Raw genomic sequence first — 18,356 nt, 5'->3', positions numbered from 1 at the left:
CGGGCCGGGCGGCATTCCTGGGAGGCCGGCGCTCTGACGTGGACTCGGGGGCCGCAAGCGCGGCGTGGGGGGGGGGGCGCGGCCCCGGGGGCTTCTTAAACCCCCCGCCCCGGCCCTGCCCGCACTTCCCGAGCACCGCTCCGCCCCCGGAGGGAGAGAGAGAGAGAGAGCGCGCGGCCGAGGAGCCAAGGAGGCCCGCCGAGTCCCGCCAGCCAGGGCGCGAGAGAAGTTGCTAGCAGCGCAGCGCAGAGCGCCGAGTCCCGCGGTCGCGCCCCGACAGCGCCCCGACAGCGCCCCAGCCCCAGCCCAGCCCCAGCCCAGTAGGCAGCGCAGCCCCCGCCCCAGCCCCGCGCCGGCATGATTAACAACAGCGGCTACTCGGAGGCCGCGGGCCTCGGCCTGGGCGACGAGGTGGACGACATGCCGTCCACGGAGAAGGACCTGGCGGAGGACGCGCCGTGGAAGAAGATCCAGCAGAACACGTTCACGCGCTGGTGCAACGAGCACCTCAAGTGCGTGGGCAAGCGCCTGACCGACCTGCAGCGCGACCTCAGCGACGGGCTGCGCCTCATCGCGCTGCTCGAGGTGCTCAGCCAGAAGCGCATGTACCGCAAGTTCCACCCGCGCCCCAACTTCCGCCAGATGAAGCTGGAGAACGTGTCCGTGGCCCTCGAGTTCCTCGAGCGCGAGCACATCAAGCTTGTGTCCATCGGTCAGTGCGGGCAAGCAGGGCGCGGGCACTGCGGGGGAGGGGGACGTGACCTGAGAACGGGCCGGCCCGTGGGGGCGGCGGACACAGGTGGTGGGTGGGGGCGGGGAGCTGAGATCGGGCAGAGGGCGACCCCCTGGTACAGGGAGAGGCCCCTGGCCCCGGCTTTCCCCGCCCATCAACGCAGGCCACGCGGGCACTGCCTGCACACTGGTCTGTCCCTATAGCGGCGTGGGGGGGGGGGGGGGGTCCGGGGGAGTCCAGACCTTACCGTTCCTAAGCCCTCCAGCTCAGCCTTCCCGCACACACTCCCATCAACCCGACTCGACTCATTGTCCCCTTCCTTGCCATCAGGCCATCCCAGCTCATGCTTGAGAAGACAGGGTCAGTGCCCATTACTGATTCCTGGGGGGTGTCTACTCCCTAAACAAAGCAAATAGCTTCTTTGCCTCTCAGCACTTCCACGAGGGGAGGACTGGGCTGAAGGCAGGTCCCAACCACTGCCCATCCAAGGGCTGGAGGCAGAGGGAGAGCTGGTGGCTGGGCAGGCATGGGGCTGGGGCCCTCCACAGGCATGTGCACAGCAGCTAGGTTCTGGCCCCTGGGCCAGGGCAGGCAGGGCCCAGACTCAGAAACCTAAAAAGGCACTGAGCGAGTGCAGAGAATCTTAACCCCTGCCTATCCACCTCCTGTTTCAGCCTGCCTGGGAGGGTGCTCCCCCAAGTCCATGCCAGGCCCCAGCCCACCCCCTAGGCCCGGATTGGCTGCAGCTAACGGTCTGGGTTGAGGGGAGGGAGGAGAAGGCCTGTAGAAGGGAGGAAGTCATTGAGTGTAACCAGATTTGGAAGGTGTATCAGTGCTGGTGGGGGTGGGGAGGCACTCCAGGCTTCCAAGCCTGAGCCGGGGAGCTGAGGATGGGCTCTGAGTGGCCAGAGGCTGCTCCTTCCCTCCCAGCCCTGCAGTGCTCCCTGCTGGCTAGGGGCCTGGGGAAGACCCCCTACCCCTGTGGTGAGCTTTTAAGAGTCTTGCTGTGATTTACACGAAAGGGCCCCTTGGGGTATACCCCAGGGCCCCAGGAGAGGAGTTTCACACAGGGTCAGGTGCCTTCCCCCACCAGGCTACCCCAGAGCCTATTCTAGATAACTGAATGTCTGTCCACCCCCACTCTCCCTCAGAGCATCTCTAGGCCTCCTGAATTAGCAGCTGAAGTCAGTCCGGGGCCCTTTGCCCTGTCCAGTCCCGGGCCCTTTGCCCTGTCCAGTCCCTTCTCTAGGCCTTACCCCTCCTGCCCCAATACTGCCCCCCCACCCCACCCGCTCTGGCCTGGAAATAGCCCTGCCTCCGTGACACAGCAGATGTCTCTGAGCTTTCCAGAAGGACAAGCCTGAGGACAGGGGGTGGGGGAAGGGGCCCTGGTGTTTGTAGTAGGGCTGAGGGCTACATGAGTGTGTGTGTGTGTGTGTGTGTGTGTGTGTGTGTGTGTGTTGGGGATGGTCAGAGGGTGTGTGGGGGAAGTCAGAGACAAGTCAGCTCTGGGGCTGTCATCCCCCTTGCATGCTGGGATTTGACCTACAGGACTGACTGTCCCAGGTGGGGTCTCAAGGGGAGGGCCTGGGGCCTCACCAGGACTTTATAGGAAACTGCTCAGCCCTCCCCTCCCTTCCCCACTGCGGGGGTGGCCGGCCCCTCTCCAGGCCTCATCCTTCCTGAGCGCACCTCTCCCCTCCCCTATGGCGGTGCCTGGCTCGGGGCCCCTTGGCTCAACTGTGGAGGGGCCGGCTCAGAGTAGAGGGGGAAGAAGCAAAACATGGTTTGGGGGCGGGAGGGACGCTCCTCATTCCCGGTTCCCGGTTCCCGCTGAGAGGACAGGGAACTGTTCCCCATTTGGGCCAAGTGGCTCCCTCGCGCTGATGAGATAAGCTTTCAGCAATTCGGGGCGGGCCTGAGGCTGAGGGGGGAGGGGAGGGGGCGCCGGCAGCAGGGAGATGTGAAGGGATTCCCCACCAGGGGTGGCCTTCTGCTTCCTCTCATTCCCTCTGGCCCACGTAGCGGTGGGAAGGGACTATGGGGTGGGGGGCTCCTCTGGGCATTGTCCCAGGACTGAAATGGAGCATCTGGGCACCTGGGAGGGGGTCAGAAGGACTCCCCACTTCCCTTTCTAGGAGTGGGGTGGGAGCTGGGAGCTGAGGAGTCCACCTGAGGAAGGGGTGCTCAGCCTGGGTTGACGAGCTGTGTGCCCTTACCCCAACACCCCGACCCGGCCCCACCACCCCCTCAACCCCTCCAAACAAAGAGGCCTAATGAGGCAGCTCTGTGCCGCAGCTGTTCCCCAGTTGCTCTTCCTTCTAGAGCCAACAGCTGAGGGAGGGGCGGGAGGGGGCAGCAGCTGGCCAGCACCTCCCTGGCCCAGGCCCTCTCTCCTCCCCCTCCACTTGAGGCCTGGGGTGGCCTCAGGGACCGCTGTCAGGCTCCTCCCACCCCTTTGGGGGTGTCCCCCAGCTGGAGAAGAAATGGTGGCTCCAGGGTATGAGGGAGGATGCCTGACGCCTGGCTTGACCGGAGCGTCTCTCTTCTGCCTGGCCTGGGGGCGGGGGCGGGTAGGGAGAGGAAGGTCATTGCTCCAGAGCTGGGCCTTAGGCCCTTCTCCTGCCCCAGGCCGCAGTGGACCACTTGCTGCTTGGCCCAGGGCCAGTTACTGGGAAGAAACTTCTCCCTGAAGCAAATATGAATGACACCGCCTCCCACCCCAGCAACCTCAGGGCCTCCCTGCCAGGAATCAGGCCCCAGTTTGCAAGAAGCCCGGCTGGGTGCGTGCGCCCTGGCTTTGGAGGCTGTCAGGTGGTGAGAGGCGGCAGGGCACTGGGTGTCAAGACTGTGTGAAAGTCTTGTGGACCGTGTGTTTGAGAGAGCGCCCTGGAGCGCCCTGGGGCACCGGGAGGCCCGGAGTGAGTGTGTCATGGAATCTGAAAGCTGCCAAACCATTGTGCTGCAGCCGAGCCAGGGGGGGCGAGGAGGCGGGCTGGGGAGCTGCTGGGGAAGGAAGGATGAATCAGTGAAAGGGTGGGGGAGCCAAGGGGGCTAGAGCTGGAGGCCAGAGGGATGCAGAGGCTGAGATTCTGCCTCTGGGGGGCTGGTGGGGTGGGGTGGGGGGTGCTGGAGTAACGCAGGCCTTTGGTCTCCTAACTCCTTTCTCCTAAAATCTAGAGGAGGAGGAAAAGATGTGTAAAGGGGGGTGCCTCCAGCCCCACCCTCTCCTATCTCTCAGGCAACACCACTAAACAAGGCTGAGTCTCCCAGCCCCCCCCAGCCCCCTAAAAGTGGTGTTCAGGGAAGCTGACGGATTTCAGTCCTGCGTTGTCCTTTACAAATAAGCTGGTTTGCAAAGAGCTATATTCTAGTCCACCTCAGCTCCTGGATATTTCTCTCTGGCTGTGGAAGGAGAACTAGGTCCCCCAAATCCTGGGGAGCTGGTGCTGGTATTCCCCAAAGGAGGGGATGGGTGGGGAGTCTGCGCTTCCAAGACTTGAGTCCACATGAGTGACATTCTTCCTGGCTCATGTGAAATCCCACTGGCCCCAGCATTTGAAAGCATGATTTTCAAGCCTTTACCCAAAGTCTGCACTGTACCCCCTCCCTCCTTCCAGAACTTTGTTCCAAAAGCCTTTTATGGTGTTCAGAGGAGAATTTGGCTGGAACCAGGTTAGTTCTATTCCTCTCCAAATTCAGTTTTTAAAATATTCATCCATTCAGCCAGTACTTGAGACCCTACTAAGTTCTAGACTCTGAGCATAAAGAAATAAAATAGTGTCTAGTGTGAAAGAAGCCAGACAAAAAGAGTACATACTATAGGATTCCATTTGTATAAAACTCTAGAAAATGCAAACTAATCTGTAGTAACCAAGGGCAGACCAGTTGTTGCCTGGGAAGTGGGGACAAGGAGGGACAGACGCAAAGAAATTTGGGGAGAGATGGATATGTTTATGACATGGTGATGGTGTTACGGGCACATACTTATCCAGTTGTGTACTCAAATACGTGCAGTTTCTTGGATGTCAGGCATACCTTAATAAAACTGTTAAAAAATGAAACAAAACAGCCTCTGCCCCCAAGAGGCTTACAATCCCGGATAATTGCCCAGATGCCTGTAGCCTGATGGAGGCCCACGCATGCGCCGTTCACAGGTGAAAGTACCTGTTGCGGGGGAAGCAGCCTCATTCCGAAGGGAGGGACCCAAAAGTGTTAGGCTTCTCGGTCCAGCCTCGTGGGAGGGTGAGAATTTGGTAGGCAGAGAATGGGGCAGGTTCCAGAATCGAGTTCTGACCACCCCCCACCCCCCCACCCTCCCCCGGGCTCTAGCAGCAGCTTCGGGAGCTGAGCTGGGGAGGGCAGCCCCCTTGCTGAGCCCAGCTTGTCCTCTTTGCTCTGCAGACAGCAAGGCCATCGTGGATGGGAACCTGAAGCTGATCCTGGGTCTAATCTGGACGCTGATCCTGCACTACTCCATCTCCATGCCCATGTGGGAAGATGAGGATGACGAGGATGCCCGCAAGCAGACACCCAAACAGCGTCTCCTCGGCTGGATCCAGAACAAGGTGCCGCAGCTGCCCATCACTAACTTCAACCGCGACTGGCAGGACGGCAAGGCTCTGGGCGCCCTGGTGGACAACTGTGCCCCTGGTGAGTGGGCCGGTGGGCCCATCCTGGAGCCCTTCGCTGGTGGTACTGAGGCCTGTGCTTGTCAGAATGCATATCTCAGGGCTGGGGGAGTCGGAGTGTGGGGGCAGGGGGTGGGGGCGGAGGGGGCTTGCCCCCTGCTCCAGCCGAGAATCGAGAATCTTTGCTGGCGTCAGGCCCTGCCTGCTGGGTGTGCCAGATCCTGCAGCTGCAGCAAAAGGTTCAGAATTCCTCATTCTACAGACAAGGGCACTGAGGTCCAGAGAGGGCCAGTGACTTGTCTAAGATCACACAGCTTATTTGTGGCAGAACTGAACTAGAGCCCAAGGCCTCAGCTTCCTGCTCCAGGAGCTTCCTACTTCGCCACAGGGGTACAGTTTCTGCTGAGCTGAGAGGACAGAAATGTGGTAGGACTTGTAGCCAGAAGGCCGGGAGCTGGACCCTGAGAAGGTTCTTCTTTGGGAGACCCTGGGAGAGGCTTGAGGAGGGGCTGAAGCTGGTGTGGCACCGCCCAGTGGCTGGTGACCCAGCCCTGCCCTCTCTCACTGGAGGTCCCGGCCTAGTCAGGTGGGGGCAGCTCAGGACCCACGAGGAGACTGAGGCATCACAGACTAGTGCCCTGCCCCACAGGCGGCTCCCTCTCTGACCATCACCGCCCAAGAAGAGAGGTTGTCTTCTCCCTCGGGTGGATCAGCTCTGCTCCCAGCCCCTTGGGAGAATCCTCCCCCAGCCTAGGGTCAGCCGGGGAGCAGGGGGCGGGAGACTGGGGCACGGCCGCCTGGGAAGCATTCCCAGCTGCTGGTGAGGCCGCCAGCAGTGAGCTCAGCTGTTCCACCCGTCATGGATTCCAGCCTTTGAGCCGGCCCCCTCCCAACCCAGGAGCATCACCCCTTCTCCAGCTCTGGCCTGGACCAAGCACCCCCTAAGCTCTGTGCCCCTTGACAGGAGTGATCTGGAGCTGCCTTAGCATTCTTCCTGTTAGGAGAGATGGGTTTTGGGTGGCCACAGAGGAGAACCCGTCCTCTGAAAACGTGCCCTTAAGTGTCTCAGTTTCCCCAAGTGGTCAGTGAGGAAGGGGAGGGTGTTTTATGCCCTAAAGCTGATGTGGGAAGTGCTTGGAGCTCTGGGACTTGAGGGCGGCTGTGAGAAGACCTTGTGGGGGACAGGTCAGAGGCATGTGCAGGACGGGGCCTCTGACCTCCCCTGCGCACCCCTGGGGTAGGGGGAATGAGGCTGGAGGGATGGGGGGTGTCCTCACAGGGTCTGCGCTGGGGCCTGGGCAGGCAGGAGGCCGACTGGCAGGGCCGGTGCCAGGCTGCGTCAGCCAGGGCAGAAAGGCCTCATTGTTGGTGCTAGGGACGGCTGCTGCGCCTCTCAACAGCGATGGGCATCCCAGCCGATGGGCCACAACGTAAGGGCTCAGCAGGAACCTGGCTGCTCAGGGGCCTAGAGCGCCGTGGCGGTGGGTGTGACTCTGTCGGATGAGCAAATGCTCTGCGTTCTGACTGGCAGCTTTCCCCTAATCATTGTCTCTCTCCGCCATCTCTCCAGGCCTCTGCCCTGACTGGGAGGCCTGGGACCCCAACCAGCCTGTGGAGAACGCCCGGGAGGCCATGCAGCAGGCGGACGACTGGCTCGGGGTGCCCCAGGTACACGAGCAAACGGGATGGGGGGAGAAGAGAGGGGCAAGAGGACCCAGGATGGAGGTTGGGTCTATAAGGAGGCCCAGTCAGGACGTGGGAAAGAAGTGGGGTTGCTAGGTCGAGGGCACCCGGTGACTCCATTCCTCCCCGTGGCAGGTGATTGCCCCCGAGGAGATTGTGGACCCCAACGTGGATGAGCATTCTGTCATGACCTACCTGTCCCAGTTCCCCAAGGCCAAACTCAAACCTGGTGCCCCTGTTCGCTCCAAGCAGCTGAACCCTAAGAAGGCCATTGCCTACGGGCCTGGTAGGTGTCGAGCCCCTGACCGTCTTCCCTGTGCAGCTGGGTACCTCCTAGGATGGAGCTCCCTAAGTACCCCGGCTCTGCCTTCTGTCCCCCAGGCATCGAGCCCCACGGCAACACCGTGCTGCAGCCCGCCCACTTCACCGTGCAGACGGTGGATGCCGGCATGGGCGAGGTGCTGGTCTACATCGAGGACCCCGAGGGCCACACTGAGGAGGTATGGAGAGCCTCTGGGGACGAGAGGGGTTGGCATGGGCTTGGAGCCAGAGACCCACAGGCTGACAACAGGGATGGCCGGGAGATGGCCACCAGAGCTCGCTGCATGCTGGGGGCCGGGGGGTGGGGCATCACCGTGCGGGCTGCCAGGCACTGTGGGGTCAGGAGGGGCTGCGGCCACTGTGACCTCCTGTCTTCTTCCTTCCCAATAGGCCAAGGTGGTTCCCAACAACGACAAGAACCGCACCTACGCGGTCTCCTACGTGCCGAAGGTCGCTGGGCTGCACAAGGTATCTCCCTGCAGACCTTCCGCATTCCAGTCACCTGCCTAGCTCTGGCCGAGCGGACCCCGCTCTCAGCTCGCATCCCCCCACCCCAGCACACTCAGCGGCCAACGTCTCCCCATCCTTGGCTCTGCTCTGCCCACCCATCCCCTCTCAGAACTGCTTTCCCCGAGAAGCTAACGCTTGCCCCCTGACCCCAGGTGACCGTGCTCTTTGCTGGCCAGAACATTGAACGCAGCCCCTTTGAGGTGAACGTGGGCATGGCCCTGGGGGATGCCAACAAGGTGTCAGCCCGTGGCCCTGGCCTGGAGCCTGTGGGCAACGTGGCCAACAAACCCACCTACTTTGACATCTACACGGCGGGTAAGAATAGGCCCCAGGTGGGTGGCAGCCCGGCAGCCCGTGACCACATGGGGTGACATGGATGGGGGCCTGGGACAGAGGGGTGGGTGGGCCCAGAGCGGGGGAGCCCACAGTGGCTGTGCGTGTCTGGAGCAGGGGTGCTCACGGCCTTTGTGCACGGCAGGGGCCGGGACTGGTGATGTTGCCGTGGTGATCGTGGACCCGCAGGGCCGGCGGGACACAGTGGAGGTGGCCCTGGAGGACAAGGGCGACAGCACGTTCCGATGCACTTACAGGCCTGTGATGGAGGGGCCCCACACGGTGCACGTGGCCTTCGCCGGGGCCCCCATCACCCGCAGCCCTTTTCCTGTCCATGTGGCAGAAGGTAAAGGCCCTTCAGCCCCGCAGTCACCCTCACTGAGGCCAGGACACAGAATCACCCCCAAATTTTGGGTCTGAGGGTTTATGGGAATCGAAGGAGCAAATCCAGGGTGGAACGGGAGTCAGCTGAAGCTTTAAAATAGGTGGAGTAGCCGTGGAGGGGAGGGGGAGAGCCCCGGAGAGACCTCATCCTGGTCATCCCTCCACACACTACCCCGGGAGGGTCAGGAGACCACAGTAAAGCATATCAGACAGGGGCCACCTTCGGAGGGTTGCAGGGGCGTATGTGATGAGCACCCATACCCCAGGCCTCAGGTGCTGACTCCCGCCACTCGGTTCTCTCCCTGCTGCTCGGAGTCCTCGGCGCCCATCCTCCACCAGGCCAAGAAGCTGGTGCCACGTTCGCAGTATCCGGGGGAGGCGGGGCCGGCATGGCCATAGCTGACTGGCCGCACTGTGCTGTGTGGCAGGGCCCAGGCGTGTGGGACTGCCCCCCTTCCGTGGCATTCCGTGGCAGGCCCCACGTTCCGTGCCATTGCCTGTGTCCCGTGCTAGGCCTGGAGTACATGTCATTGCCGGTTTTGTGGCCCTCCCATCGGGTTCGGTGCCATTTGATGTGTTCCATGGCAGGCTGAGATCGCCATTCTTTGGCCCGTGTTGAGCAGCAAGGTCTGGGTTCATTGCCATGGTGGCGTTCTGTGGCAGGCTGATTTCCCTGCCTTGCCTGCGATCTGTGGCGGGCTTCATGCTGTGTTGGATCTGTGGCCTTGCTCAGTGTGTTGTGGCATGACTTAGTCCTAAAGCTGCTGTGGTGGGTCTGACTGAGAAGGATTAGGCGGCCTCTAGGTGGGTGGTTTGGGCCCCCCCCCCCCCTTTGCCCCCCTCTCTGCCCCGGGTCTGCTCACCCGCGCTGTGTGCCATAGTCTGAGAAGCCCAGCAGGAAGGGTTTCTTGTGGCCGGCTCCCCGTCCAGCATGGCTCCCAAGGGCCCCAGGAGTGTCAGGGGCTCCAGGGAGTGCTAGGGAGGGCGGATGGCATGAGGCCCGAGCTCGTGCCTGTGCGAGTCAGCGAGACTATGCCCAGCGAGGTAGGGGAGGAGTGGTGAGGGGCTGAGGCTCTGTCTCAGCTCCTCAGCACCCCTAATCTTCTGTCTCCAACCCCCAGCTTGTAACCCCAACGCCTGCCGCGCCTCTGGGCGGGGCCTGCAGCCCAAGGGTGTGCGCGTGAAAGAGGTGGCTGACTTCAAGGTGTTCACTAAGGGTGCCGGCAGCGGGGAGCTCAAGGTCACAGTCAAGGGGCCGAGTGAGTGCCAGGGCCCAGGACTGGGGAGTGGGAGAGCAGGGAGGAAATCTGGCCAGTGGGGCTGATTCCCTGAGGGCAGTGACGGCCAGCACCATGTGCCCCCCCTGGAGAGACTCCAAAGAGAAGCTGACCACAGGCACCATGGGGCCTTAGGCCCATTGTCTCCTCTCTTGCTTCAGTTTCCCGACTGCAAGCTGGGAATGATCCTCTTCCCCTTACCTGCTACCCCAGCTGTCATGCACAGGGAGGACATGAGGTCCCTGCCTGAGTTTCAGCCCTGCCCATTAGTAGCACTGCCCTCAGGCTGGGCCTGGGTCCCCAGGGCTCCTTGAGGGGATTGAGGAACTGTGACTCCCAGACTGTTGATCACACCCCCTTCTCTGACCCCCATCCCCCCAGAGGGCACAGAGGAGCCAGTGAAGGTGCGGGAGGCTGGGGATGGTGTGTTCGAGTGTGAGTACTACCCTGTGGTGCCTGGGAAGTACGTGGTGACCATCACATGGGGCGGCTATGCCATCCCGCGCAGGTAAGCCGTGCACCCCGGGCCTTCCTGTGTGGGCCCTCATGGGGCGGGAGGAGGAAGAGGGGCTGCTGACACTCTGGGGGGGGTACCTCTAGCAGAGCACTTCCTGGCATGGACACCAGATCCCTCTTTGCCCAGCCCTTTTGAGGTACAGGTGAGCCCAGAGGCAGGAGCACAGAAGGTACGGGCCTGGGGTCCCGGACTGAAAACGGGCCAGGTGGGCAAGTCAGCCGACTTCGTGGTGGAGGCCATCGGCACGGAGGTGGGGACGCTGGGTAAGTGGCCGGGTGGTAGCAGCCGGGAATGCTGGCGAGTGGTGTGATGGAGGGGACGTGGGAAGTGACGGGGGCCAGGAGGTGGGAATGTTGGGTAGCATGAGACCGAGTGGGACATCGGGGCAACTGAGGGGGTGATGCAGTGTCCGAGCTGCCTCTCGCGCCCTCTGATCTTCCCTACCTCGCACACAGGCTTCTCCATTGAGGGGCCCTCGCAGGCCAAGATCGAGTGTGATGACAAGGGCGATGGCTCCTGCGATGTGAGGTACTGGCCCACAGAGCCCGGGGAGTACGCCGTGCATGTCATCTGTGACGACGAGGACATCCGAGACTCGCCCTTCATTGCCCACATCCAGCCGGCCGCACCTGACTGTTTCCCAGACAAGGTGCGGTCCGGCGACTGCACGCCAGGCCCAGGACGGGGCGGGGGTGGGAGGGGGCCCTCCTCCAGTCCCTGACCTAGCCCTCCGCTCCTCCCCCTGCACAGGTCAAGGCCTTTGGGCCCGGCCTGGAGCCCACTGGCTGCATCGTGGACAAGCCTGCGGAGTTCACCATCGATGCCCGCGCCGCCGGCAAGGGCGACCTGAATCTGTATGCCCAGGTGGGGCACTGCCCAGTCCTGCCACCCCCATTGCCCTGGGCAGGAACCCTGGGAGGGTGGGGGCAGGTGAGAGGCAGAGCGAATTGTAACATCGCACGACTGACTCTCTCATGGATCCAGAAGAACTATGGGAAACTTAAAATTTTGTGTTTTCTGGTGATAATCTTAACATATTTTACCAAAAGTATATTTTGTTGCACTAATAATTTTTCAACTGAAAGATGGTTTGATTGAGACGTTGGCTTCCCAAATCAGGTTTTCAAACTGGTGTCCACTAATCTCTAAATTAATGAATGTATTCTTGGGTCCAAGAGGATGATTTTTCTTTAAAATGTTCACTGTTCAACTTTAGAAACGTGGATTTAGCCCAGCCTCTCCCCCACTAACACCTCTCAGCTGCCTAGGCTGGGAGGCCAGGCCACCCAGATGTTTTTGAGCCAGATCTCTAGGCTCCCAGGGTGTGCTGTGACCCCGGGCTCCTTTGGCCTGAGGTCGGAGGCAGTGGGTAAGGAGGGCCACCTGAGGCCAGCAGAGGGCGCCAGTGCTCTGAGGAGGCGGGAGCCCTTTAAGGCTTTGCTTGCTGATCCCACAGGACGCTGATGGCTGTCCTGTCAACATCACGGTCATCCCGAATGGCGACGGCACCTTCCGCTGCTCCTACGTGCCCACCAAACCCATTAAACACACCATCATCATCTCCTGGGGAGGTGTCAACGTGCCCAAGAGCCCCTTCCGGGTGCGTCTCCTATCCTGCCCCTGGCCGCTGGGGTCCCAGAGGGAGGGTGGAGCCCCCCCTGCACAGGAGATGTTGGTTGTCCCTGGGCCCTTGTCACCACTTCCCACCTCACCACCCACAGAGGCTAAGACTGGTCCCACTAAGGCTGGGCTGGCAGTGCTGGGGAAGGGGGCCTTGTGGGAAGGGCACTGTGCTGAGCATTGACCCCCTGCCCACAGGTAAACGTGGGAGAAGGCAGTCACCCTGAGCGGGTGAAGGTGTATGGCCCAGGCGTGGAGAAGACGGGCCTCAAGGCCAATGAGCCCACCTACTTCACGGTGGACTGCAGCGAGGCTGGGCAAGGTGCGCCTGGCTGTGGCTGGGGGCAGGAGTGGCCTGGGGTGGGGTCCAGGGCACGGTCTGGGTGGGGTCTGGGTTGGTGGGGCTCCTGCTCTGGCTAGATCCTGTTTCTGGGCGGAGTTCGAGTGGGACTAATTAAGTGGGGGAGGCTGTTGAGACCCCACTCATGGCCTTGTGCCTGCTTCCCCTCAGGGGACGTGAGTATTGGCATCAAGTGCGCCCCTGGCGTCGTGGGCCCTGCAGAAGCTGACATCGACTTCGACATCATCAAGAATGACAATGACACCTTCACAGTCAAGTACACACCCCCAGGAGCCGGCCGCTACACCATCATGGTGCTGTTTGCCAACCAGGTACCCCACCCTCGGCTTTGGCCGTCACCGGTAGCCTGCACCCTCCGAGTCGAATTGACACGCTGTCATGTGGGGACAAGTTCGCAGCCGTCAACGGGGCAGTTCTCGTGTGCGGGCAGTGTGCTGCGGGAGGCACAAAGGGCGGGGGCTCTCTCAGAAGCTGCCTCTGCCTACCCTCACCGAGGCTTTCTTCCATCCAGGAGATCCCTGCCAGCCCCTTCCATATTAAGGTGGACCCATCCCATGATGCCAGCAAGGTCAAGGCTGAGGGCCCTGGGCTGAACCGTACAGGTAGGTGTCTGGGCAGGGGCTGGGCCAGGCTGCAGTTGGGGCTGGGCGTCCGCCAGGCCCTCACCGCCGTCTCGGCTGGGCCCCCCAGGTGTGGAAGTTGGGAAGCCCACTCACTTCACGGTGCTGACCAAGGGAGCCGGCAAGGCCAAGCTGGATGTGCACTTCGCTGGGGCCGCCAAGGGCGAGGCTGTGCGCGACTTTGAAATCATTGACAACCATGACTACTCCTACACTGTCAAGTACACGGCCGTCCAGCAGGTGTGTCCCACCCCCGCCCCGCCTCACCTGTCCTGGCTGACAGGGTCCGCATCTCCTTCCTCCAGTCTCCTAGGGCCTCTTCTGAGTGTCGGCCCCTTTCCTGCCGCCCCTCCTCTCTGGCCATGCCCTTCTGAGCCTCAGGTCCACCTTGGCCATGGGCATGTTGCCAGGCTGTGTCTAAGCCACCCAGTTCCGACCTCCTCTTGTACCCAACAGGGCAACATGGCAGTGACAGTGACCTATGGTGGGGACCCTGTCCCTAAGAGCCCCTTTGTGGTGAATGTGGCGCCCCCGTTGGACCTGAGCAAAGTCAAAGTTCAAGGCCTGAACAGCAGTAAGTGGGGCAGGAGCTGACCTGGAAGTGATGGGTATCGTGGGGTGGGCCGGGGCCTCTGTTCATTGCGCCCCTCGCCCTCTCCGCAGAGGTGGCCGTGGGGCAGGAACAGGCGTTCTCCGTGAACACACGTGGGGCTGGCGGTCAGGGCCAGCTGGATGTGCGGATGACCTCACCTTCCCGCCGACCCATCCCTTGCAAGCTGGAGCCCGGGGGTGGGGCCGAAACCCAGGCCGTGCGCTACATGCCCCCCGAGGAGGGACCCTACAAGGTGGACATCACCTACGATGGTCACCCAGTGCCTGGCAGCCCCTTTGCTGTGGAGGGTGTCCTGCCCCCTGACCCGTCCAAGGTGAGGAGATAGGAGCTGGAGGGAGCTGGGATTTGGGGGTTTACAAGGAAGATGGAGGAGTCACAGGGCCAGAGGCCAGAGGGCCCATATTTCTGGAGTGAGTGCGGTCAAGGACCCAAGGCCAAGCGATCCCCCGTCCTGGGACCTGCCTTTGAGACAGCTTAGTTATTAGGAGCGTGGCCTTTGATCGTACCTGGGTTTGAATTCCAGGTTTGATCTGTCTGCCCCCACTTCGTCATCTGGAATTGTTATAATCAGGACTCAGTATGTAGTAGCTGCTACATTAAAAGGTGCTTAACTGGGGGGGGGGGCCATGAAGACCAAGCATGGGAGGGGCCGGATGTGAGGAACCCATATCCCTGCCCTTCTCCCTAGGTCTGTGCTTATGGGCCTGGTCTCAAGGGTGGACTGGTAGGCACCCCAGCACCCTTCTCCATCGACACCAAGGGGGCTGGCACAGGTGGCCTGGGGCTGACGGTGGAGGGCCCCTGCGAGGCCAAGATCGAGTGCCAGGACAATGGTGATGGTTCATGTGCTGTCAGCTACCTGCCCACGGAGCCGGGCGAGTACACCATCAACATCCTGTTTGCCGAAGCCCACATCCCTGGCTCGCCCTTCAAGGCCGCCATCCGGCCTGTGTTCGACCCGAGCAAGGTGCGGGCCAGTGGGCCAGGCCTGGAGCGCGGCCAGGCTGGCGAGGCAGCCACCTTCACTGTGGACTGCTCCGAGGCGGGCGAGGCTGAGCTGACCATTGAGATCCTGTCGGACGCCGGCGTCAAGGCCGAGGTCCTGATCCACAACAATGCCGACGGCACCTACCACATCACCTACAGCCCTGCCTTTCCGGGCACCTACACCATTACCATCAAGTATGGCGGGCACCCTGTCCCCAAATTCCCTACCCGCGTCCACGTGCAGCCTGCTGTTGACACCAGTGGAATCAAGGTCTCGGGGCCTGGGGTGGAGCCTCATGGTGAGTGAGAGGAGGAGACAGGGAGCCATCAGCAGGAGCGAGGGAAGCAGGGCTGAGGGCTTAGGGGGGGCCAAGGCCGGGTGAACGGAGGGTTTGGGGGCAGCCTTGGAGTCCTTAGGGCTCAGATACCCCAAAGAAGGAACCAAGGACCAGGGGCTGGGCACGGAGCTTTGCCTCTCTGCTCACGCGGCAAAACTGTGTCTGCCCATGTGCATCTTTCTGGGGAGATCCTAGCTTTCTCAGATCACGTCCCTGACCTGAAAAAGCTACGGACCCCGCTGGAGCGAGTACAGAGGGAAAGCTTTGGGGCAGAGGGTCAGGAGACCGTTCAGCTCGGTTCAGTAAATGTGAGTGGCCACCTGCTGGGGGCCAGCCACTGGCTAGGCATGGTGGGGGGGAGGTATAGGGAGACAGAAGACCCAGACCCACCCTTGAGGCTGTGGGGCACCTGAGGGGAATATCACAGGATGATGATGGGAACAAAGCAGGGGCAGGGGGAGATGGGCCTGGAGTGCACAGGGGTGCAGAGCGGGGCTAGGCTCAGGCTGGGAAGTAGCAGGTGGATAGGAGGAACAGCCTGGGAGTTGGGGAGGGTGGAGGCATGAGTGACTATGGGAAAGCCGCCCCGACCCACACTGAGTGTTCCTCTCCTGGGACCCAGGTGTCCTGCGTGAGGTGACCACTGAGTTCACTGTGGATGCAAGATCCCTAACAGCCACGGGTGGGAACCATGTGACCGCGCGTGTGCTCAACCCCTCGGGTGCTAAGACGGACACCTATGTGACGGACAACGGGGACGGCACCTACCGAGTGCAGTACACAGCCTATGAGGAGGGTGAGGGCCCGGGCTGAGTGGGGGAGGGCGGGGGTCTGATCACTGCACTCAGCGTGGCCGCGGTGCTGGGGGCCGCGCACGCCCTGACTCGCTCTGTGCGGCCGGCTTCCAGGCGTGCATCTGGTGGAGGTGCTGTACGATGATGTCGCCGTGCCCAAGAGCCCCTTCAGAGTGGGCGTGACTGAGGGCTGTGACCCCACCCGCGTGCGGGCCTTCGGGCCAGGCCTGGAGGGTGGCTTGGTCAACAAGGCCAACCACTTCACCGTGGAGACCAGGTATCCGCCCCCTTTCCTAATCTGGACACTGAGGCTGTGGCCCCCCTGATCCCAGCCCCTTGCCCTTCTCCTCTGCCCTCCCGTGTGTGCCTCATCCCATCTCCTCTCCAGGGTGACCAGGAGCAAACCTCCCCCAGTGGTTCAGATCAACCCCTGTAGCTGGGCCCCTGGCAGCCTCCCCTCCTCCCTCCGCCCACCCCATTCAGCCGCTCTTCCCCCTCCCCACTCGCTGTCACTAGCAGAGCTGATGAGGGTGTCACCTTGCAGGGGAGCTGGCACTGGAGGCCTAGGCCTAGCCATCGAGGGCCCCTCGGAAGCCAAGATGTCCTGCAAGGACAACAAAGACGGCAGCTGTACCGTGGAGTACATCCCCTTCACACCCGGAGACTACGACGTCAACATCACCTTTGGGGGGCGGCCCATCCCAGGTGCGTGCGGAGGACGGTGGGTGGCTCGGGGGAGGCAGCCGCGGATGCCGGGGCGCGGCCGAGAGGCAGGGCGGGGCTTGCTGTTGACCCCACAGCCCCTCCAGTTCATTCTGCCAGGCCCGGAGCTGGCGTCCTGGCCCCTTGCCTGGAGCGCCAGACCTCCTGGGTCCGGTGCTCAGACACAGTCCGCGCGGCTGGCTCAGCGCCGGTGGCCTCACACCTTCTCGCTCTGTCTGCAAAGCAGGCCCTGCTCCCCGCAGGGCTGGCTGCCTGCGCGGGCCCCGCCTTCCGTGACTGCAGTGCTCGGGCATGCTGCAATTGGACATTTTCCCCCACCTTTTCTAATTTCACATGGTCAAAAGTGGGTTTTATTATTTTTTAAAGATTTTATTTATTCATTTGAGACCGAGAGAGAGAGAACATGAGCAGGGGAGAGGGAGAAGCAGACTTCCCACTGAGCCGGGAGCCTGACATGGGGCTCGATCCCAGGACCTGGAGATCACGACCTGAGCCGAAGGCAGATGCTTAACTATCTGAACCACCTAGGTGCCCGAAAAGTGGATTTTTTTTTAAATCAATTTTTAGCATTTTATTTAGGAAGGACTTCTTCCAGGTCTGCCCAGCCTCGGTCTACAGCCACGTTTATCTATCCCTGTTCACAATTTCTTAGCAAGTTCTTAAGCATTTGCGTAAGTTGGTCTGGCCTCCCTGGGGTGCTTCAGAGGCAGGGAAGACCTCCTTCTACCGGCTTCCTCAGTGTCCGAGATCTTCCCTGGCAGGTGGGTAGGGGCTGATGTCCTTCTCCTCGCAGGGAGCCCATTCCGGGTGCCGGTGAAGGATGTGGTGGACCCTGGGAAGGTGAAGTGCTCGGGGCCAGGGCTGGGGGTCGGTGTCAGGGCCCGGGTGCCCCAGACCTTCACAGTGGACTGCAGCCAAGCTGGCCGAGCCCCGCTGCATGTGGCCGTGCTGGGCCCCACAGGTACAGAATGTCTGGGGCAGGGCGGAAGGAGGGGCGGGAGGACGGGGCACCAGGAGGCTCTGCTGACCCTGCCCCCCTTGCCCAGGTGTGGCCGAGCCCGTGGAGGTGCTAGACAATGGAGGTGGCACCCACACTGTCCACTACACCCCAGCCACCGATGGGCCCTACACGGTAGCCGTCAAGTATGCCGACCAGGAGGTGCCACGCAGGTGAGAACTACTTTGGGGCTCCCACGCCGTGGCCGAACCCACTTCTCCCAGGGCCACACTTACAGGCCCCTGCCAGGGCCCTGGGGGTGCCCCTTCCACCTGTCTTGGCCTCCTCTGGCCTCGGTCTCAGCCAGCCCAGCCTGCTCTTCCTTGGGGCTCCCTGCCTGTCGCCACAGAGGGGCAGCACAGCTCCGGGGGCTGTCCTTGGGCCGGGCTCTCCCACCATGTAGCTGCACAATTAGTGCCTTGGGAGAAGGCGGGGCGGGGGGGGCGGAGTGCGGGGGGAGAAGGCAGCCTCCCGCACCCTCCTCTTTAAACCAACCGCAGCGTCTTCCTGCGGAATGCAGAAACGCTCAGGCTCCATCCCGGCCATCGAGCAGCCCTCCCACAAAACTCAGGATGTGGTCTGTTCCCTCCTCCCTGCCCCACAGAATCCTCCCTCCTTATGTCTGTGGGGAGGACTCCCCTGAGACCCCAGCCAACTGTCCCTTCTTTCTGCCCCTCAAGCCCCTTCAAGATCAAGGTGCTTCCTGCCCACGATGCCAGCAAGGTGCGGGCCAGTGGCCCCGGCCTCAACGCGTCCGGCATCCCCGCCAGCCTGCCCGTGGAGTTCACCATTGACGCGCGGGATGCCGGGGAGGGTCTGCTCACCGTCCAGATCCTGGTGAGTCCGTGCTGCGCAGCCCATCTCCCTGGTCAGGCTCTGGGCACAGGCCGGCCCTGACCGCTGCATCTCTCCCA

General features: G+C 62.1%; 1 protein-coding gene across 2 annotated transcripts in view; it reads left to right on the top strand.

Annotated features, from left to right (window-relative positions):
• Nucleotides 1-110: 110 nt before the first annotated feature.
• The window catches only part of FLNC (filamin C), a 27,455-nt gene continuing 9,209 nt past the window's right edge, over nt 111-18,356 (top strand). For both annotated transcript variants that reach the window (XM_032401612.1, XM_032401611.1), the window contains exons 1-27: nt 111-712; nt 5,138-5,386; nt 6,935-7,032; nt 7,183-7,333; nt 7,429-7,547; nt 7,759-7,836; nt 8,031-8,193; nt 8,357-8,557; nt 9,717-9,854; nt 10,254-10,380; nt 10,516-10,652; nt 10,845-11,038; nt 11,140-11,253; nt 11,846-11,989; nt 12,208-12,331; nt 12,521-12,681; nt 12,882-12,972; nt 13,061-13,230; nt 13,447-13,564; nt 13,654-13,916; nt 14,292-14,889; nt 15,551-15,724; nt 15,837-15,999; nt 16,267-16,427; nt 17,239-17,406; nt 17,492-17,615; nt 18,123-18,279. In XM_032401612.1, coding sequence (XP_032257503.1) covers nt 358-712; nt 5,138-5,386; nt 6,935-7,032; nt 7,183-7,333; nt 7,429-7,547; nt 7,759-7,836; nt 8,031-8,193; nt 8,357-8,557; nt 9,717-9,854; nt 10,254-10,380; nt 10,516-10,652; nt 10,845-11,038; nt 11,140-11,253; nt 11,846-11,989; nt 12,208-12,331; nt 12,521-12,681; nt 12,882-12,972; nt 13,061-13,230; nt 13,447-13,564; nt 13,654-13,916; nt 14,292-14,889; nt 15,551-15,724; nt 15,837-15,999; nt 16,267-16,427; nt 17,239-17,406; nt 17,492-17,615; nt 18,123-18,279 — 4,740 coding nt within the window. In that variant the 5' untranslated portion in view covers nt 111-357. The remainder of the gene's footprint in view (nt 713-5,137; nt 5,387-6,934; nt 7,033-7,182; nt 7,334-7,428; nt 7,548-7,758; nt 7,837-8,030; nt 8,194-8,356; nt 8,558-9,716; nt 9,855-10,253; nt 10,381-10,515; nt 10,653-10,844; nt 11,039-11,139; nt 11,254-11,845; nt 11,990-12,207; nt 12,332-12,520; nt 12,682-12,881; nt 12,973-13,060; nt 13,231-13,446; nt 13,565-13,653; nt 13,917-14,291; nt 14,890-15,550; nt 15,725-15,836; nt 16,000-16,266; nt 16,428-17,238; nt 17,407-17,491; nt 17,616-18,122; nt 18,280-18,356) is intronic.

The sequence above is a fragment of the Phoca vitulina genome, unplaced genomic scaffold (genome assembly GCF_004348235.1).
Source record: "Phoca vitulina isolate PV1807 unplaced genomic scaffold, GSC_HSeal_1.0 scaffold4, whole genome shotgun sequence".
In the NCBI taxonomy this organism is placed as follows: Eukaryota; Metazoa; Chordata; class Mammalia; order Carnivora; family Phocidae; genus Phoca; species Phoca vitulina.
The sequence above is the reverse complement of the archived record's forward strand: the minus strand, read 5'-3'. Positions and strand labels throughout refer to the sequence as shown.